Source organism: Oncorhynchus mykiss, chromosome 30, assembly GCF_013265735.2.
Source record: "Oncorhynchus mykiss isolate Arlee chromosome 30, USDA_OmykA_1.1, whole genome shotgun sequence".
Classification (NCBI taxonomy): Eukaryota; Metazoa; Chordata; class Actinopteri; order Salmoniformes; family Salmonidae; genus Oncorhynchus; species Oncorhynchus mykiss.
Genome location: NC_050570.1, coordinates 45,543,228 through 45,559,043, shown reverse-complemented (window position 1 = coordinate 45,559,043; position 15,816 = coordinate 45,543,228). Strand labels below are relative to the sequence as shown.

The 15,816-nt window shown below is 42.6% G+C and overlaps 1 protein-coding gene across 11 annotated transcripts in view; it reads right to left on the bottom strand.

The window, feature by feature from the left end:
• Positions 1–1,608: 1,608 nt before the first annotated feature.
• Positions 1,609–15,816, bottom strand: part of LOC110521924 (C-Jun-amino-terminal kinase-interacting protein 3) — a 76,902-nt gene continuing 62,694 nt past the window's right edge. For 10 of the 11 annotated variants that reach the window (XM_036968834.1, XM_036968839.1, XM_036968837.1 and 7 more), the window contains 11 exons: positions 14,400–14,589; positions 14,000–14,122; positions 13,677–13,757; positions 13,483–13,550; positions 13,143–13,291; positions 12,680–12,851; positions 12,163–12,276; positions 11,200–11,238; positions 5,833–6,009; positions 3,972–4,118; positions 1,609–3,696 (listed from right to left, as the gene is read on the bottom strand). In XM_036968834.1, coding sequence (XP_036824729.1) covers positions 3,569–3,696; positions 3,972–4,118; positions 5,833–6,009; positions 11,200–11,238; positions 12,163–12,276; positions 12,680–12,851; positions 13,143–13,291; positions 13,483–13,550; positions 13,677–13,757; positions 14,000–14,122; positions 14,400–14,589 — 1,388 coding nt within the window. In that variant the 3' untranslated portion in view covers positions 1,609–3,568. The remainder of the gene's footprint in view (positions 3,697–3,971; positions 4,119–5,832; positions 6,010–11,199; positions 11,239–12,162; positions 12,277–12,679; positions 12,852–13,142; positions 13,292–13,482; positions 13,551–13,676; positions 13,758–13,999; positions 14,123–14,399; positions 14,590–15,816) is intronic. The other variant, XM_036968841.1, reaches the window with a different exon arrangement.

The following is a 15,816-nucleotide window of genomic DNA, read 5'->3' as shown; positions in this document are numbered from 1 at the left end:
TGTAAAAATATCTAAAAACATAATTCCACTTTGAAATTATGGGGTATTGTATGTAGACCAGTGACACAACATCTAAATAGAATCCATTTTAAATTCAAGCTGTAACACAAAATGTGGAAAAAGTAAATATTTTCTGAAGGCACTATACTTATCAACGTAGGTCTACTTTTATGGCCACTGATCATACCCACTCACCCTCTTCACAGACACTTAAAAACACACACTGATACAAAATCGCTTTGCGGCTTTCTGTAGCAGGCAGCTGTACTGTAGGTGATAGGAGTGATGTTGCTGCTTTGATGAAATATTTATTGAATGAATGAATGACAACGCACATCTTCTCTGCTACAGTTACTTACACAAGATGACATTGGGATTAAATTGCAAGGTGCAAGATTCACAGCGAGTTAACCTAAAGATTGAACTCACACTGCAAGAAGAATCCTTGTACTGTAGGTTCTTTAGTATTATATCTGCTGCTGCTCTCTGTATGTACTGGACAGTCATAGATGTAGGATGCAATTGTGCTCTCTCTGAACTTAGCAATAACCCCTGACAAAGAGAGAAAGGCGAACATAGGGCACATTTCTCTAATCTCATGAATGAATTGGGATTTATTTTGTTCGAACCTGAAGGCACACATTCACAGTTCGGTCAGTGTAGTTATTTAATTCATTTGAGCAATTTTAAAGATGTCGTCTGTAACATAACAGCTCTTGGTTTTTGAAGAATATGTCTTAAAATGCATGAAGCTGTGTACTGCTTTCTTACCTCATCATAATCCAAAAACACTCTTCAACTTCCAAGGAGAACCAACAGTGAAGAAGGAAGGCGCTGGAGTTTGTAAACACTGAATGTGGTTGGACAGCCAACTGTATAGCTTCAAATAAATTTGGATGAATTTGCATTTATTTTATTTTTTCTCAATGAATTTCATTCCTTTATTGTTACAGGTATATCATAGGCATTAAGGGTGGTTGTATGTGTGATATACTTTGTACTGTACTCAATGCACCTTTAATATAAAAATGTAACGTAATGTCCGCTGTGCAACATGAACGTCTATAGTACCTAAAGTTGACAGGGTATGATCCAAATCGAATTGAGCTGACTCTTCCGGATCTGAACCACTGTCCTTGTTACTTAAAGTGGGTTTGGTCTTACAGGATGCCATTTCATACATTCTTTATATACCTTCAATTCAATCCGTATCGTGGAAGTTCCGCACTACAGCATGATTGAAATTTAAAGGCAATGTTCCCGCATTAGTGGAGATTGCATTCACAGTAAACGCTGCATACTGTATGTTGGCTCAATCGGAAATTACCTTTAAATTTCAATCACACCATCTGTGATACAGATTAAATCGAGTCCTTAATCCGATCATGTTTTGTCGGCTATGCATCTTTTAAAGGTAATGTTTGCGGAGACCGGATTCACGGCAAACGCCAATCGGAAATTACCTTTAAATGCGGCATAGGTTGGCCTTGAAATCAGATTGAATCCTGGTCCTAATTCAAAAAGTAAAAAAGTGAGTAAATAAATAAATAAATAAAAACACTGAAAATAAGTCAACCAACAGAGAAGAGAACGACAGACAACATGGCCTCTGGTTTTCAGCGCACACTAGGTTTAATAATTAATCCACACAGATAAAGAGATATGAGTTACATACTGAACAAGAGGGGGAGGGGCCTTGGGCATGTCTGGAGAGTTACATAATCCTCAATGACAGCTGTCACTCAAAACAGGCGACCAAGCACAAACCTCACTGTCCAACTGTCAGTCTGGGAACAGCGAATTAGAGCAGTGGGTGGTTGGTGAATCAGTTATGAACCAATCAGCTCACAGCTCGAGGATATGCCTGGCTCTCTCGCTCTCCTTCCACTATTTGGCACAGTTACATTTCGGCCTCGGTTACTTTTCCCTACGCCCTTACCCATTTGGTGTTCACAGACCTGAGAGGATTTAGGTTTTTACAAAGGCCGAAATAGAACTGAGACTCTTTATCTGTCCATTTTCTCTACAGTAGAGTTTGGGTTTGATCGACAGTGCAGCCGACTGACTGATCTACAAATCACCTTGCATCATAAATAAATACTCATTATTATTTGTAGATCAATCAGTCAGTCCCAACTTACCCACAATGCATCACATATTTGATGCGCTCAAACACAGACAATCTATGTCCATATGGCTGTCTGGAAACTTGCTTCTAATGTGGAACAATTACAATCCCTGTTCATCCTCTGATGCCAAATCAAGAGTTTCTCTTTACTCCACTACACCTGTTTTTCTGGATCAGTCATCCCCCATGAATTTTACTACATCTGTATCCCAAATGGCACCCTATTCCCTATATAGTACACTACTTTTGACAAAGAACCATAGGGCTCTAGTCAATAATAGTGCATTATAAAGGGAGGGCGTAGGGTGCCATCCTGAGTCTGCACACCTCCTGATCAAACTTCACTGTATTTACAGGCCAATGCATTCAAGACTGATCTTGTTTTTTCCACGTACATTCAACGTCTCCTCACCTTCTAACAGCTGGCTGAGGTAAAATCACCCTGAACCAACCAATCAACTGTCAGTCTCTCTCTCTCTACATTCAACTCAGCAATGAGTGGCTAGTGACTGTGTCACTCACTCCGACCAATAGCTGCCTGTCCCTGAATCCCTCTTGACCAATCAGCTGTCTCTGTTTCAATCGTGGTTCAGTGAGCTGAAAGCTGATTGGAGGTGGGGGGTTTTAGTAAGTCATACCATAAATAGTTTTTGGATTACTGGTTGGCTGTTGCTGCAAATCTTGGGTAATTCCTGGAGAGGCGTTATATTACGCAGTAGTCTTTAATGTTCCTGTACTTGTGATGTTGGTAAGAGGTGGGCAAAGCGAGAAAGGGAGGAGTTAGGGGTGATTGTAGGGATCAGGGAGTAGCTTGGGGGCAGATGCAGGCCATTACAAGTCAAAGGTCAATACAGGAGAGATACAGATGTCCTTCCAGGGGAAATAAATACAGGTATGTCTGAAACGGCACCCTATTCCCTATATAGTGCATTAGTTTTGTCCAGCACCATATGGGCCCTGATCAAAAGTAATGCACCATATATGGACTAGGGTGCCATTTAAGACACACTCCAGGCTTTAGGGAGTAGAGACAGGGTAGCGGAGGTAGTTAGGAGGCAGGGGTAATTTACAAGGCTCATGGTGGGGGGAAATAATTACATTGGTAGAAGCTGCAAAAAAACAGGGCGAGGGAGGGGAAGGGGGTAGTCATAGTCAAGCTATTTGGAAAGTTACTGGACTGGGGGAGTGATACTTACAAGGCAATAGGTAGTTACAAGGTTTTTGGGGGGATATCAATAGTTCAAATGGGTTTAATAGTACATACAGGGGCTGAGGGGTCATTCCCAAGCCTAGGGATAGTTACATCATGACCAGGGGTAGATACAGGGGCAGGGAGGGGTGGGTAGAGTGGGTTAGTTTTAGGATGGGGGAAGGGGGTGATAATCTGGGCGCAAGAAGCGGGGACAGGGGGATGCAAGGTAACCCTTGAGGGTGGGAGTGTCACACGGGGATGTAGGACACCTGCCATACGATGATATGGCTCCGCTCGGCTTTGCACACAGCAGGCTTCATCTGCGGGGCGCCCCCCGGCACTTCCCCTTCCTCTGTCTCGTCGTCCTCGCCATCACCTGACACACAGATGAAGTGAGAGAGCCAGTCAGCATGAACAGACAGGCACCGGGTCTGTCACCTTTGTACTGAAGTGTTTCTGCACATCCACACATATAAAAGCATTGGATTGGTATTTTAAATCCATAAAGTGAAATGAACAAGTGCACAACTAGAGCAGAAGGGTTAAGAATCTGGAGACCAATTCGATTAGGAATTGAAAAGAGCACCACATGAACTTGGGTGTATGGCAGTGTGTGTGTGCATGCATGAGTGAGTGTGTGATTTTCCTCACCGATGCGGAAGTCGATGTAGCCCTCCCCTCCACTCAGCACCAGAACGTTCTGTATGCTCTGAGCCTCAGCCTCCGGCTGTGCCGAGGACCCTTGACCCTCTGACGGGCTGTCCAGCACACTACCATTTAGGGTGGCCAACACGTTGCCTGACAGAAAAACAGAAAAATGTAATATTATATATATATATATCCCGATCCCGCAGCTGAATCAACTTTAGGAGATGGTCCTGGAGCTTGCTGGACTTTCTTGGGCGCCCTGAAGCCTTCTTCACAACATTTGAACCGCGCTCCTTGAAGTTCTTGATGATCCAATAAATGGTTGATTTAGATGCAATCTTACTGGCAGCAATATCCTTGCCTGTGAAGCCTTTTTTGTGCAAAGCAATGATGGTGGCACGTGTTTCCTTGCAGGTAATCATGATCAGGAAAAACAATGATTCCAAGCACCCTCCTTTTGAAACCTCCAGTCTGTTGTTCAAACTCAATCAGCATGACAGAGTGATCTCCAGCCTTGTCCTCGTCAACACACACACCTGTGTTAACAAGAGAATCACTGACATAATGTCAGCTGGTCCTTTTGTGGCAGGGCTGAAATGCAGTGGAAGTGTTTTTTGGGGATTCAATTCATTTGCATGGTAAAGAGGGAATTTGCAATTAATTGCAATTCATCTGATCACTCTTCATAACATTCTGGATTATATGCAAATTACCATCATACAAACTGAGGCAGCAGACTTGGTGAAAATTCATATTTGTGTCGTTCTCAAAACTATATATATATACATACATACATACATACATACACACACACACACACTGTTGTGGCCAAAAGTTTTGAGAACGACACAAATATGAATTTTCATGGTCGAAGAAACCACTACTAAAGGACACCAATAAGAATAAGAGACTTGCTTGGGCCAAGAAACACGAGCAATGGATATTAGATTGATGGAAATCTGTCCTTTGGTTTGATGAGTCCACATTTTATATTTTTGGTTCCAACCGCCGTGTCTTTCTGAGACGCAAAGTAGATGAACGGATGATCTCCGCATGTGTGGTTCCCATTTTGCTGGTGACACTGTCAGTGATTTATTTAGAATTCAAGGCACATTTAACCAGCATGGCTACCACAGCATTCTGCAGCGATACGCCATCCCATCTGGTTTGCGCTTAGTGGAACTATCATTTGTTTTTCAACAGGAAAATGACCCAAAACACACCTCCAGGCTGTGTAAGGGCTATTTGACCAAGGAGAGTGATGGAGTGATGCATCAGATGACCTGGCCTCCACAATCCCTCTACCTCAAACCAATTGAGATGGTTTGGGATGAGTTGGACCGCAGAGTGAAGGAAAAGCAGCCAACAATTGCTCAACATATGTGGGAACTCTTTCAAGACTGTTGGAAAAGCATTCCTCTTACACTTTTTTGGTTACTACATTAATCCATATGTGTTATTTCATAGTTTTGCTGTCTTCACTGTTATTCTACAATGTAGAAAATAGTAATAAATAAAGAAAAACCCTTGAATGTGTAGGTGTATCCAAACTTTTGACTGGTACTGTATATATATATTTGTTAAACAGGCAACGAGAAACAGATCAGTCAATCAATTGTATTTATAATGCCCTTTCTACAGCTGTTGTCACATAGTACTAAATAACCTTACCAATAGATACCCACAAATTAAACACTGTGAACCACTTTTGCATTTTAGTGCCCAGTTGACAATCTGGTCCATCCTCACAGAGTATTGACAGTAGGTATAATACTTTTTTAGTTAGTCAAGAACTCCACATTTGATTTAATGCATTTAAGGGGATAATTAACTTTATCAAATCAAATTATGATTACTAACTGACCTGGAACAGAGACAAAGAACTTGACGGCATCTCGGTGTCCATGGAAACAGAGCTGAGCCTGGGCCATGGAGCAGTATGGAATGAAGCTGCCGCTGCTTTTCTCTGGGTTGTCGTCCGCATACACATGAATCACACCCCCGGCCACGCCGCCGGACGATGTTGGAGACACCTTATTGGCTATCGGGATGGGAGTGGAGTCAATAGCCAATCAGAAGAGCTGACATCTGACAGACCAGCGTATAGGACAAGGACATTGATGCATGAGACCATCCAATCACAATAGTACACACAGAGCAGGCTTGCTAATAAGACTCATCAATTGGGCAGGCTACATCATTACAGAGCATTTAAAATAGATATGTGCAAAATAGAACAGACATCCCTCTCAGTCATGCAGAATAGGAAACTGTGGCTCTATACATAACATTTCTACCTGCAATTCTCTGTACGTGGCAATCCATTGAATAAGCCTGTGGTCATTCACTTATGAATTTGCAGATGGTGAAAAAATAAATAAATCTGAATACTGAAATAGGAGCAATACTAAAACATGCCATCAACATGCAATAATGAAGAGACAAGGCATCCCCAAAACCCCATACCTAATATATTGACTACGTCACTGAAATGATCAATATTCATCACAACAATAGCATACAGATATGACTCATACATATTAGAGGTCGACTGATTATGATTTTTCAACGCCGATACTGATACCGATTATTGGAGGACCAAAAAAGAGCCGATACTGATTAATCGGCCAATTAAAAAAAAAAAATTGTAATATTGACAATTACAACAATACCGAATGAACACTTATTTTAACTTAGTATAACACATAAATAAACATTTTTTTGCCTAAAATAAAATGAAACATGTAAAATTTGGTTTAAATAATGCAAAAACAAAGTGTTGGAGAAGAAAGTAAAAGTGCAATATGTGCCATGTAAAAAAAGCTAACGTTTAAGTTCAAATCAAATCACATTTATTTGTCACATACACATGGTTAGCAGATGTTAATGCGAGTGTAGCGAAATGCTTGTGCTTCTAGTTCCGACAATGCAGTAATAACCAACGAGTAATCTAACTAACAATTCCAAAACTACTACCTTATACACACAAGTGTAAAGGGATAAAGAATAAAAACATAAAGATATATGAATGAGTGATGGTACAGAGCGGCATAGGCAAGATGCAGTAGATGGTATCGAGTACAGTATATACATATGAGATGAGTAATGTAGGGTATGTAAACAAAGTGGCATAGTTTATAGTGGCTAGTTATACATGTATTACATAAAGATGCAGTAGATGACAGAGTACAGTATATACGTATACATATGAGATGAATAATGTAGGGTATGTAAACATTATATTAAGTAGCATTGTTTAAAGTGGCTAGTGATATATTTTACATCAATTACCATCAATTCCCATTATTAAAGTGGCTGGAGTTGAGTCAGTGTGTTGGCAGCAGCCACTCAATGTTAGTGGTGGCTGTTTAACAGTCTGATGGCCTTGAGATAGAAGCTGTTTTTCAGTCTCTCGGTCCCAGCTTTGATGCACCTGTACTGACCTCGCCTTCTGGATGATAGCGGGGTGAACAGGCAGTGGCTCGGGTGGTTGTTGTCCTTGATGATCTTTATGGCCTTCCTGTGACATCGGGTGGTGTAGGTGTCCTGGAGGGCAGGTAGTTTGCCCCCGGTGATGCGTTGTGCAGACCTCACTACCCTCTGGAGAGCCTTACGGTTGTGGGCGGAGCAGTTGCCGTACCAGGCGGTGATACAGCCCGACATGATGCTCTCGATTGTGCATCTGTAGAAGTTTGTGGGTGCTTTTGGTGACAAGCCAAATTTCTTCAGCCTCCTGAGGTTGAAGAGGCGCTGCTGTGCCTTCTTCACGATGCTGTCTGTGTGGGTGGACCAATTCAGTTTGTCTGTGATGTGTACGTCGAGGAACTTAAAACTTACTACCCTCTCCACTACTGTCCCATCGATGTGTATAGGGGGGTGTTCCCTCTGCTGTTTCCTGAAGTCCACAATCATCTCCTTAGTTTTGTTGACGTTGAGTGTGAGGTTATTTTCCTGACACCACACTCCGAGGGCCCTCACCTCCTCCCTGTAGGCCGTCTCGTCGTTGTTGGTAATCAAGCCTACCACTGTAGTGTCATCCGCAAACTTGATGATTGAGTTGGAGGCGTGCGTGGCCACGCAGTCGTGGGTGAACAGGGAGTACAGGAGAGGGCTGAGAACACACCCTTGTGGGGCCCCAGTGTTGAGGATCAGCGGGGTGGAGATGTTGTTACCTACCCTCACCACCTGGGGGCGGCCCGTCAGGAAGTCCAGTACCCAGTTGCACAGGGCGGGGTCGAGACCCAGGGTCTTGAGCTTGATGACGAGTTTGGAGGGTACTATGGTGTAAGTTCCTTGCTCAGAACATATGGAAGCTGGTGGTTCCTTTTAACATGAGTCTTCCATATTCCCAGGTAAGAAGTTTTAGGTTGTAGTTATTATAGGAATTATAGGACAATTTCTCTCTATAAGATTTGTATTTCATATACCTTTGACTATTGGATGTTCTTATAGGTAATTTAGTATTGCCAGTGTAACAGTATAGCTTTCGTCCCTCTCCTCACCCCTACCTGGGCTCGAACCAGGAACGCATCGTCAATAGTCACCCTCGAAGCAGCGTTACCCATCGCTCCACAAAAGCTGCGGCCCTTGCAGAGCAAGGGGAACAACCACTCCAAGTCTCAGAGCGAGTGACGTTTGAAACCCTATTAGTGCGCACTCCGCTAACTAGCTCGCTATTTCACATCAGTTACACCAGCCTAATCTCGGAAGTTGATAGGCTTGAAGTCATAAACAGCTCAATGCTTTAGCACAGCGACGAGCTGCTGGCAAAACACACAACAGTGCTGTTTGAATGAATGCTTACGAGCCTGCTGGTGCCTACCATCGCTCAGTCAGACTTCTCTATGAAATCATAGACTTAATTATAACATAATAACAACACACAGAAATGCGAGCCTTAGGTCATTAATATGGTTGAATCCGGAAACTATCATCTCGAAAACAAGAAAAGTTCCGTATTTTATCTAACGGGTGGCATCCATAAGTCTAAATATTCCTGTTACATTGCACAACCTTCAATGTTTTGTCATAATTACGTAAAAATCTGGCAAATTAGGCGACCCAAACTGTTGCATATACACTAACTCTGCGTGCAATGAACGCAAGTGACACAATTCCACCTGGTTAATATTGCCTGCTAACCTGGATTTTTTTTAGCAAAATATGCAGGCTTAAAAATATATACTTCTGAGTATTGATTTTAAGAAAGGCATTGATATTTATGGTTATGTACAGTCGTGCAACGATTGTGCTTTTTTTGCAAAGGAGCTTTTGTTAAATCATCCCCTGTTTGGCGATGTTGGCTGTTATTAGGAAGAAATAGTCTTCACAGAGTTCGCAACGAGCCAGGTTAGCAGGCAATATTAACTAAATATTCAGGTTTAAAAATATATACACTGCACAAAAAAATAAAGGGAACACTAAAATAACACATCCTAGATCTGAATGAAAATAAATATTCTTATTAAATACTTTTTTCTTTACATAGTTGAATGTGCTGACAACAAAATCACACAAAAATTATCAATGGAAATCAAATTTATCAACCCATGGAGGTCTGGATTTGGAGTCACACTCAAAATTAAAGTGGAAAACCACACTACAGGCTGATCCAACTTTGATGTAATGTCCTTAAAACAAGTCAAAATGAGGCTCAGTAGTATGTGTGGCCTCCACGTGCCTGTATGACCTCCCTACAACGCCTGGGCATCCTCCTGATGAGGTGGCGGATGGTCTCCTGAGGGATCTCCTCCCAGACCTGGACTAAAGTATCCGCCAACTCGTGGCGTTGGTGGATGGAGCGAGACATGATGTCCCAGATGTGCTCAATTGGATTCAGGTCTGGGGAACGGGCCGGCCAGGCCATAGCATCAATGCCTTCCTCTTGCGGGAACTGCTGATACACTACAGCCACATGAGGTCTAGCATTGTCTTGCATTAGGAGGAACCCAGGGCCAACCGCACCAGCATATGGTCTCACAAGGGGTCTGAGGATCTCATCTCGGTACCTAATGGCGGTCAGGCTACCTCTGGCGATCACATGGAGGGCTGTGCAGCCCCCCAAAGAAATGCCACACCACACTATGACTGACCCACCGCCAAACCGGTCATGCTGGAGGATGTTGCAGGCAGCAGAACGTTCTCCACGGCATCTCCAGACTCTGTCACGTCTGTCACATGTGCTCAGTGTGAACCTGCTTTCATCTGCAAATACGCACCGCATCGATTATATGCAACGCAGGACACGTTAGATAAACTAGTAATATCATCAACCATGTGCAGTTAACTAGTGATTAGGATTGATTGATTTTTATAAGATAAGTTTAATGCTAGCTAGCAACTTACCTTGGCTTCTTACTGCATTCGCGTAACAGGCAGTCTCCTTGTGGAGTGCAATGTAATCAGGTGGTTAGAGCGTTGGACTAGTTAACTGTAATGTTGCAAGATTGAATACCCGAGCTGACAAGGTAAAAATCTGTTATTCTGCCCCTGAACAAGGCAGTCAACCCACCGTTCCTAGGCCGTCATTAAAAATATGATTGTGTTCTTAACTGACTTGCCTAGTTAAATAAAGGATATATAAAGGTGTAAAAAAAAATAATAATAAATAAATAATTGGCCAAATTGTTGTCCAAAAATACAGATTTCCGATTGTTATGAAAACTTGAAATCGGCCATAATTAATCCGCCATTCCGATTAATCGGTCGACCTCTAATACATATACAGTACATACATTAACACCATACTCTACATATATGTGTGCCAATGGATTATATACAGTACTTTACAACACCTGAAGATAGCATGCAGAGTTACACATGAACAAAAGTGATTTCCCTGAATCAGATCCAGACCACCGGACCACTGTTTCTGTCTCTGTTCCATTTCGATCCCTAGCCCCTCGTCCCCTTTGTGGTTGACACATCTGAAATGACTGGATAGGTCTCAGGGACCTTTATGAACTTGTCCTGTTGCTTATCCTGTTGGTGGGCTATCTAATCCTCTCAGATCTCCACAAGTGCTATATACTGTAACTTACTCCGGTCCAATCACTATATTACTCACACCTATCCAGTCTATCAGATATGTGAACATTAGGGTAATAAGGGTGCTTAGGACTGAAACTGAACCAGGCCTATGTTGGAGACCGATAAAGGGGAGATGGAGGTAAGACAGGCAGAGAGCGGTATGTGACATCATCCCTGTGGGACAGAGGGAGTCCTAACTTACCCCTCAGACCTAGGAGCTGTCCCCGATGAAGGACTACCGCTAAGGAAGGGAAGGAGGGAGGAGAGGAGAAGGAGGAGTGGAGAGAGTGATGAGAGAGGGAGGGAGGAGAGGAGAGAGTGGACAAGAGTGATATCAGGACAGGGAGGACAAGTACAGGGATACCAGCCATAAAATAGAGAGACAGCAAGAGAGAAAGAGAAAAAACAAAGAGAAACCATTAAGGAATAAGAGAAGACAGAAAAATAGACTGATATACACTGAAGAAAAATATAAACGCAACATGTAAAGTGTTGGTCCCATGTTTCATGAGCTGAAAAAAAGATCCCAGAAATGTCCATATGCACAAAAAGTTTATTTCTCTCAAATTTTGTGCACAAATGTGTTTATATCCCTGTTAGTGAACATTTCTCCTTTGCCAAGATAATCCATCCACCTGACAGGTGTGTCATATCAAGAAACTAATTAAACAGCATGATCATTACACAGGTGCATCTTGTGCTAGGGACAATAAAAGCCTGCTCTAAAATGAGCAGTTTTGTCACAGAACATAATGCCACAGATGTCACAAGTTTTGAGGGAGTGTGGTATTGGCATGCCACAATCAACAGCCTGATCAACTCTATGAGAAGGAGATGTGTCGCGCTGCATGAGGCAAATGTTGGTCACACCAGATACTGACTGTTTTTCTGACCCACAGCCCCAACTTATTTTTTAAGGTATCTGTGACCAACAGATGCATATCTGTATTACCAGTCATGTGAAATCCATAGATTAGGGCCTAATTAATTTATTTAAATTGACTGATTTCCTAATTTGAACTGTAACCCAGTAAAAACATTGAAATTGTTGCATGTTGCGAAATATTTTTGTTCAGTATAGATAGGGAAAGTAAAAGACAGAAGCACAGAATAGTGAAATCAAAGAGGTAGGGTTAAAGCGCGTGTGCGCGCCACTCAAACTCACTCTCTGTCAGTGGTATGGAGATGACCACACCATTCCCAGTCCCCACCCACAGGCGGTTTCCACCAATAAGAAGGGCTGTTATTCGCACAAAGGAGAAGCCCAGCTTGCCAGTACCTGTCAATCAGAGCGAGAGAGAAGAGAGAGAGAGAGAACACAGGTTAATCCATACATTGGATGCATCTCAATAGACTAAAGTGGAGTCAAATAATATGGTCCTATCAATGAGTCGGCCAAAGCTTAGCTTGCTGGTCCCCAGATCTGTCTTGCCAACTCCTACAGTCATGGTCTTGATATGACAAGAAACATACAAATTGTCTATACAACACAAACAGATCTTGGACAACCAGCCTAGCCAGAGCTGGATAGCATGGTTGGGGTCAATTCCATTTCAATTCAGTCAATTCAGGAAGTAAACTGCAATTCCATTTCCACATCTTTCTCTTCGAGGATAACGCTAAGAATGTTTAATTTCTAAATTGACTGAATTTAAATGGAAATAGACTCCACTTTTTCCTACCCAGCATCTTGCTGACGTATGGTTCGATGTCGACATCCTGTAGGTGCTGGTGTGTGAGGGCGTGGTAGAGACGCAGCGTGGAGTCCAGACGGATTGACACCCACACCCCATCCCCGATCCACGCCAGCTGCCTCACCTGGCTCTCCCTGCGAGGGTGGGCGTCAAAGGACTTCTGATGTGGGAGAGGGGGTAGGTGGGGGTGAAGGGTGGAAAAGGGAGGATTGGTTGATTGATAATATTCTGAAATAAATTAAAGTAAATCAATGTGAAGCGACATTACATGACCTCTCCCCAACCCATCTCAATCAATCGACATAACTGGGGATAGACTCAAGACTGCTAGTCCACTGAGCTAATGTCTTGACATTATGTCTGGGAGCTAACGTGAGTCTCCAGGTCTGAGAAAAGGTTACTTTGCAACTTCCTCTAGTATACAAACAGTCCCTTCCCTCCTGTGACCAACCTCTATCTGCATGCTCTTGGGCTGGATGACATGGATCTTGTTCTTGTAGCCACACCACACTTTGTCATGGACCATGGCCATGCAGCGGATAGAGTGGTGCGGTCTACCCAGGTCCATCAGGTGGTAGTTTGACAGGTCCCACTGCCCATCTGGAGATAAAGAGAGACCCAGACACACACGCACGCACACACGCACACAATTTATGTAAAGCTTTAAATCATGATTAGAAAAAGTAATGTTGCTCATGGAATGTCATTTTTGAGCACAACAGACAGTTAATGGTTAAGGCTCATAGGTGAGAGCTCAGAATAATTAGGTAGGTTAGGGAAGTTTACGTTACCGTCAGATCTGTGGAAGATAGCCAATGTCCCGTCTGCCAGAGCCACCAGCACACGACCCTTCACATGCCTGAAACAGAAACAGTCAAGCCAACATTACACAAAGCAACATGCACCCATTTACTACAACATAAATCAAGGACTGGTAAAAATGGCCATTCTAAAAGCAGACAGTGGTCAGTAGTGGGGGACTTACACTAGACTGAGCACAGAGTCCTTCAGTTTGATGGAGTGGAGACACTTCTTCCAGTTGGCCACTGCAGAATGGACGTAAAGCCTCAAGAAAGGATGCAAAGCTTATTTAGGACATAGACATATATAGGGTTTTATGGGTTAGGGTTATGGATTGGGAGACATATGCAGGCAAAACTGGTTGGCAAAAAAAGAATGACATTTTTTGTCACATCATGGTCAATTAAATGTTTTGCACCTTTTTAGAAAACCAGAAAACAACCAGAAAACAACATCGCTATGATACATTCCTGCCATTAGCTAGGCATATAGTGATTAGTTACCCACCAGCCATTTTGTGCTCCCAGCCACATGGTGGGGACAACGCTGGTGCAAGCTTTGGGGTCGTCGTTTCCATCCTCCGTCTCCTGGGGTGGGGAGTTAGACTCCTCTTTTAACTGACCTGCACACCTGACAGGGGACACAAACAGAGAGTTGTCTTGAAGTCCACTATAGACTACCACAGTCCACACGGTGGCAAATCCAACTACTGTAGCATGTTATTAGTATTGTCTCTGCAGAAATGTTTAGACTAAAACTAAAACAAATCAAACTAAAGTGTATGTAAATACACTTTCAGTAAAAAAAAATTTAAAGTTTCAATGACGACTTTTCAAAAATGTCCTGGCAATACTTCCTCTCTTTACAACTACTAGCAATTCAAATCTGGTCAAATAGTGTGTCTTACCGGTCGTATTTGCCAGCATCAACCACCGAAGGCTGGGGGTCTGTGAAGACGTGCTCCATGAAGGGCCCTGGAGGTCCCAAGGTGCGGTCTGTCTCGCTGGCGGCCGGCTCAGCCACCTCTGTAGCCTCTGTGGCCTCCTCTGCTGACTGGGCCAGGTGCAGCTTCCCACTGAGTGGTGGAGCCATGGGGGCTGAGGCGACAGGGACACAAGGAGAGACATTATACACTATATTATACTACTATAACTATACCTATTAACTTGAGATGGGCACTAATATGAAAAGTCCCTATCAATATCAGTTGAAATTTATTTTATTTGCTATCGATATCATATCGGAATTTTAAAAACATGTGAAGGCCTATTAACTATACTGACTGGGCTGGGTGCAGCTTCCCAATGAGAGGGGTAGCTACCAGGGCTTTGGGGGGGACAGGGACACAGAGAGAGGCATATCAGCACTTCGTGTCATCTTCGAATGCCTTCAGAAAGTATTCACACCCCTTTGTTAAGGCAAGCCTAAATAAGTTCATAAGCAATTTGCTTAACAAGTCACACAATAAGTCGCATGGACTCACTCTATGTGCAATAATAGTTTAACATGATTTTTGAATGACTACCTCATCTCTGTACCCCACACATATAATTACAATATGTGAGGTCCCTCAGGTGAGCATTGAATTTCAAACACAGATTCAACCACAAAGACCAGGGAGGATTTCCCATGCAAAGAAGGGCACGTATTGGTAGATAAAACATTTTTTAAAAGCAGACATTGAATATCCCTTTGAGCATGATGAAGTTATTAGTTACGACACACCCAGTCACTACAAAGGACTTCTTCCTAACTCAGTTGCTGGAGACGAAGGAAATCGCTCAGGGATTTCACAATGAAGCCAATGTTGACCTTAAAACAGTTAAAGAGTTTAATGGCTATGATAGGAGAAAACTGAGGATGGATCAACAACATTGTCGTTACTCCACAATTACTAACCTAATTGAGGAAAAAGATGTAAGCCTGTACAGCAGGGATCATCAACTAGATTTAGCCGCGGGCCGATTTTTTCTTGAGTGGATGGTCAAGGGGCCAGAACATAATTATGAATCATTTGTAGACCACAAATTGACTGCAAAAAGAACAAACAGATATAATATTTGATTCTTGCTTACATTTTTACAGTGACAATAAAAAGTATGTGAACCTTTTGAAATTACCTGTATTTCTGCATGAATTGGTCATCAAATTTCATCTGCTCTTCATCTAAGTCACAACAATAGACAAACATAACATGCTTCAACTAACAACACACAAATTATTGTATTTTTCTTGTCTATACTGAATACATCATTTAAACATGGAAAACGCATGTGAACCCCTAGGCTAGTGACATCTCCAAATACTAATTGGAGTCAGGAGTC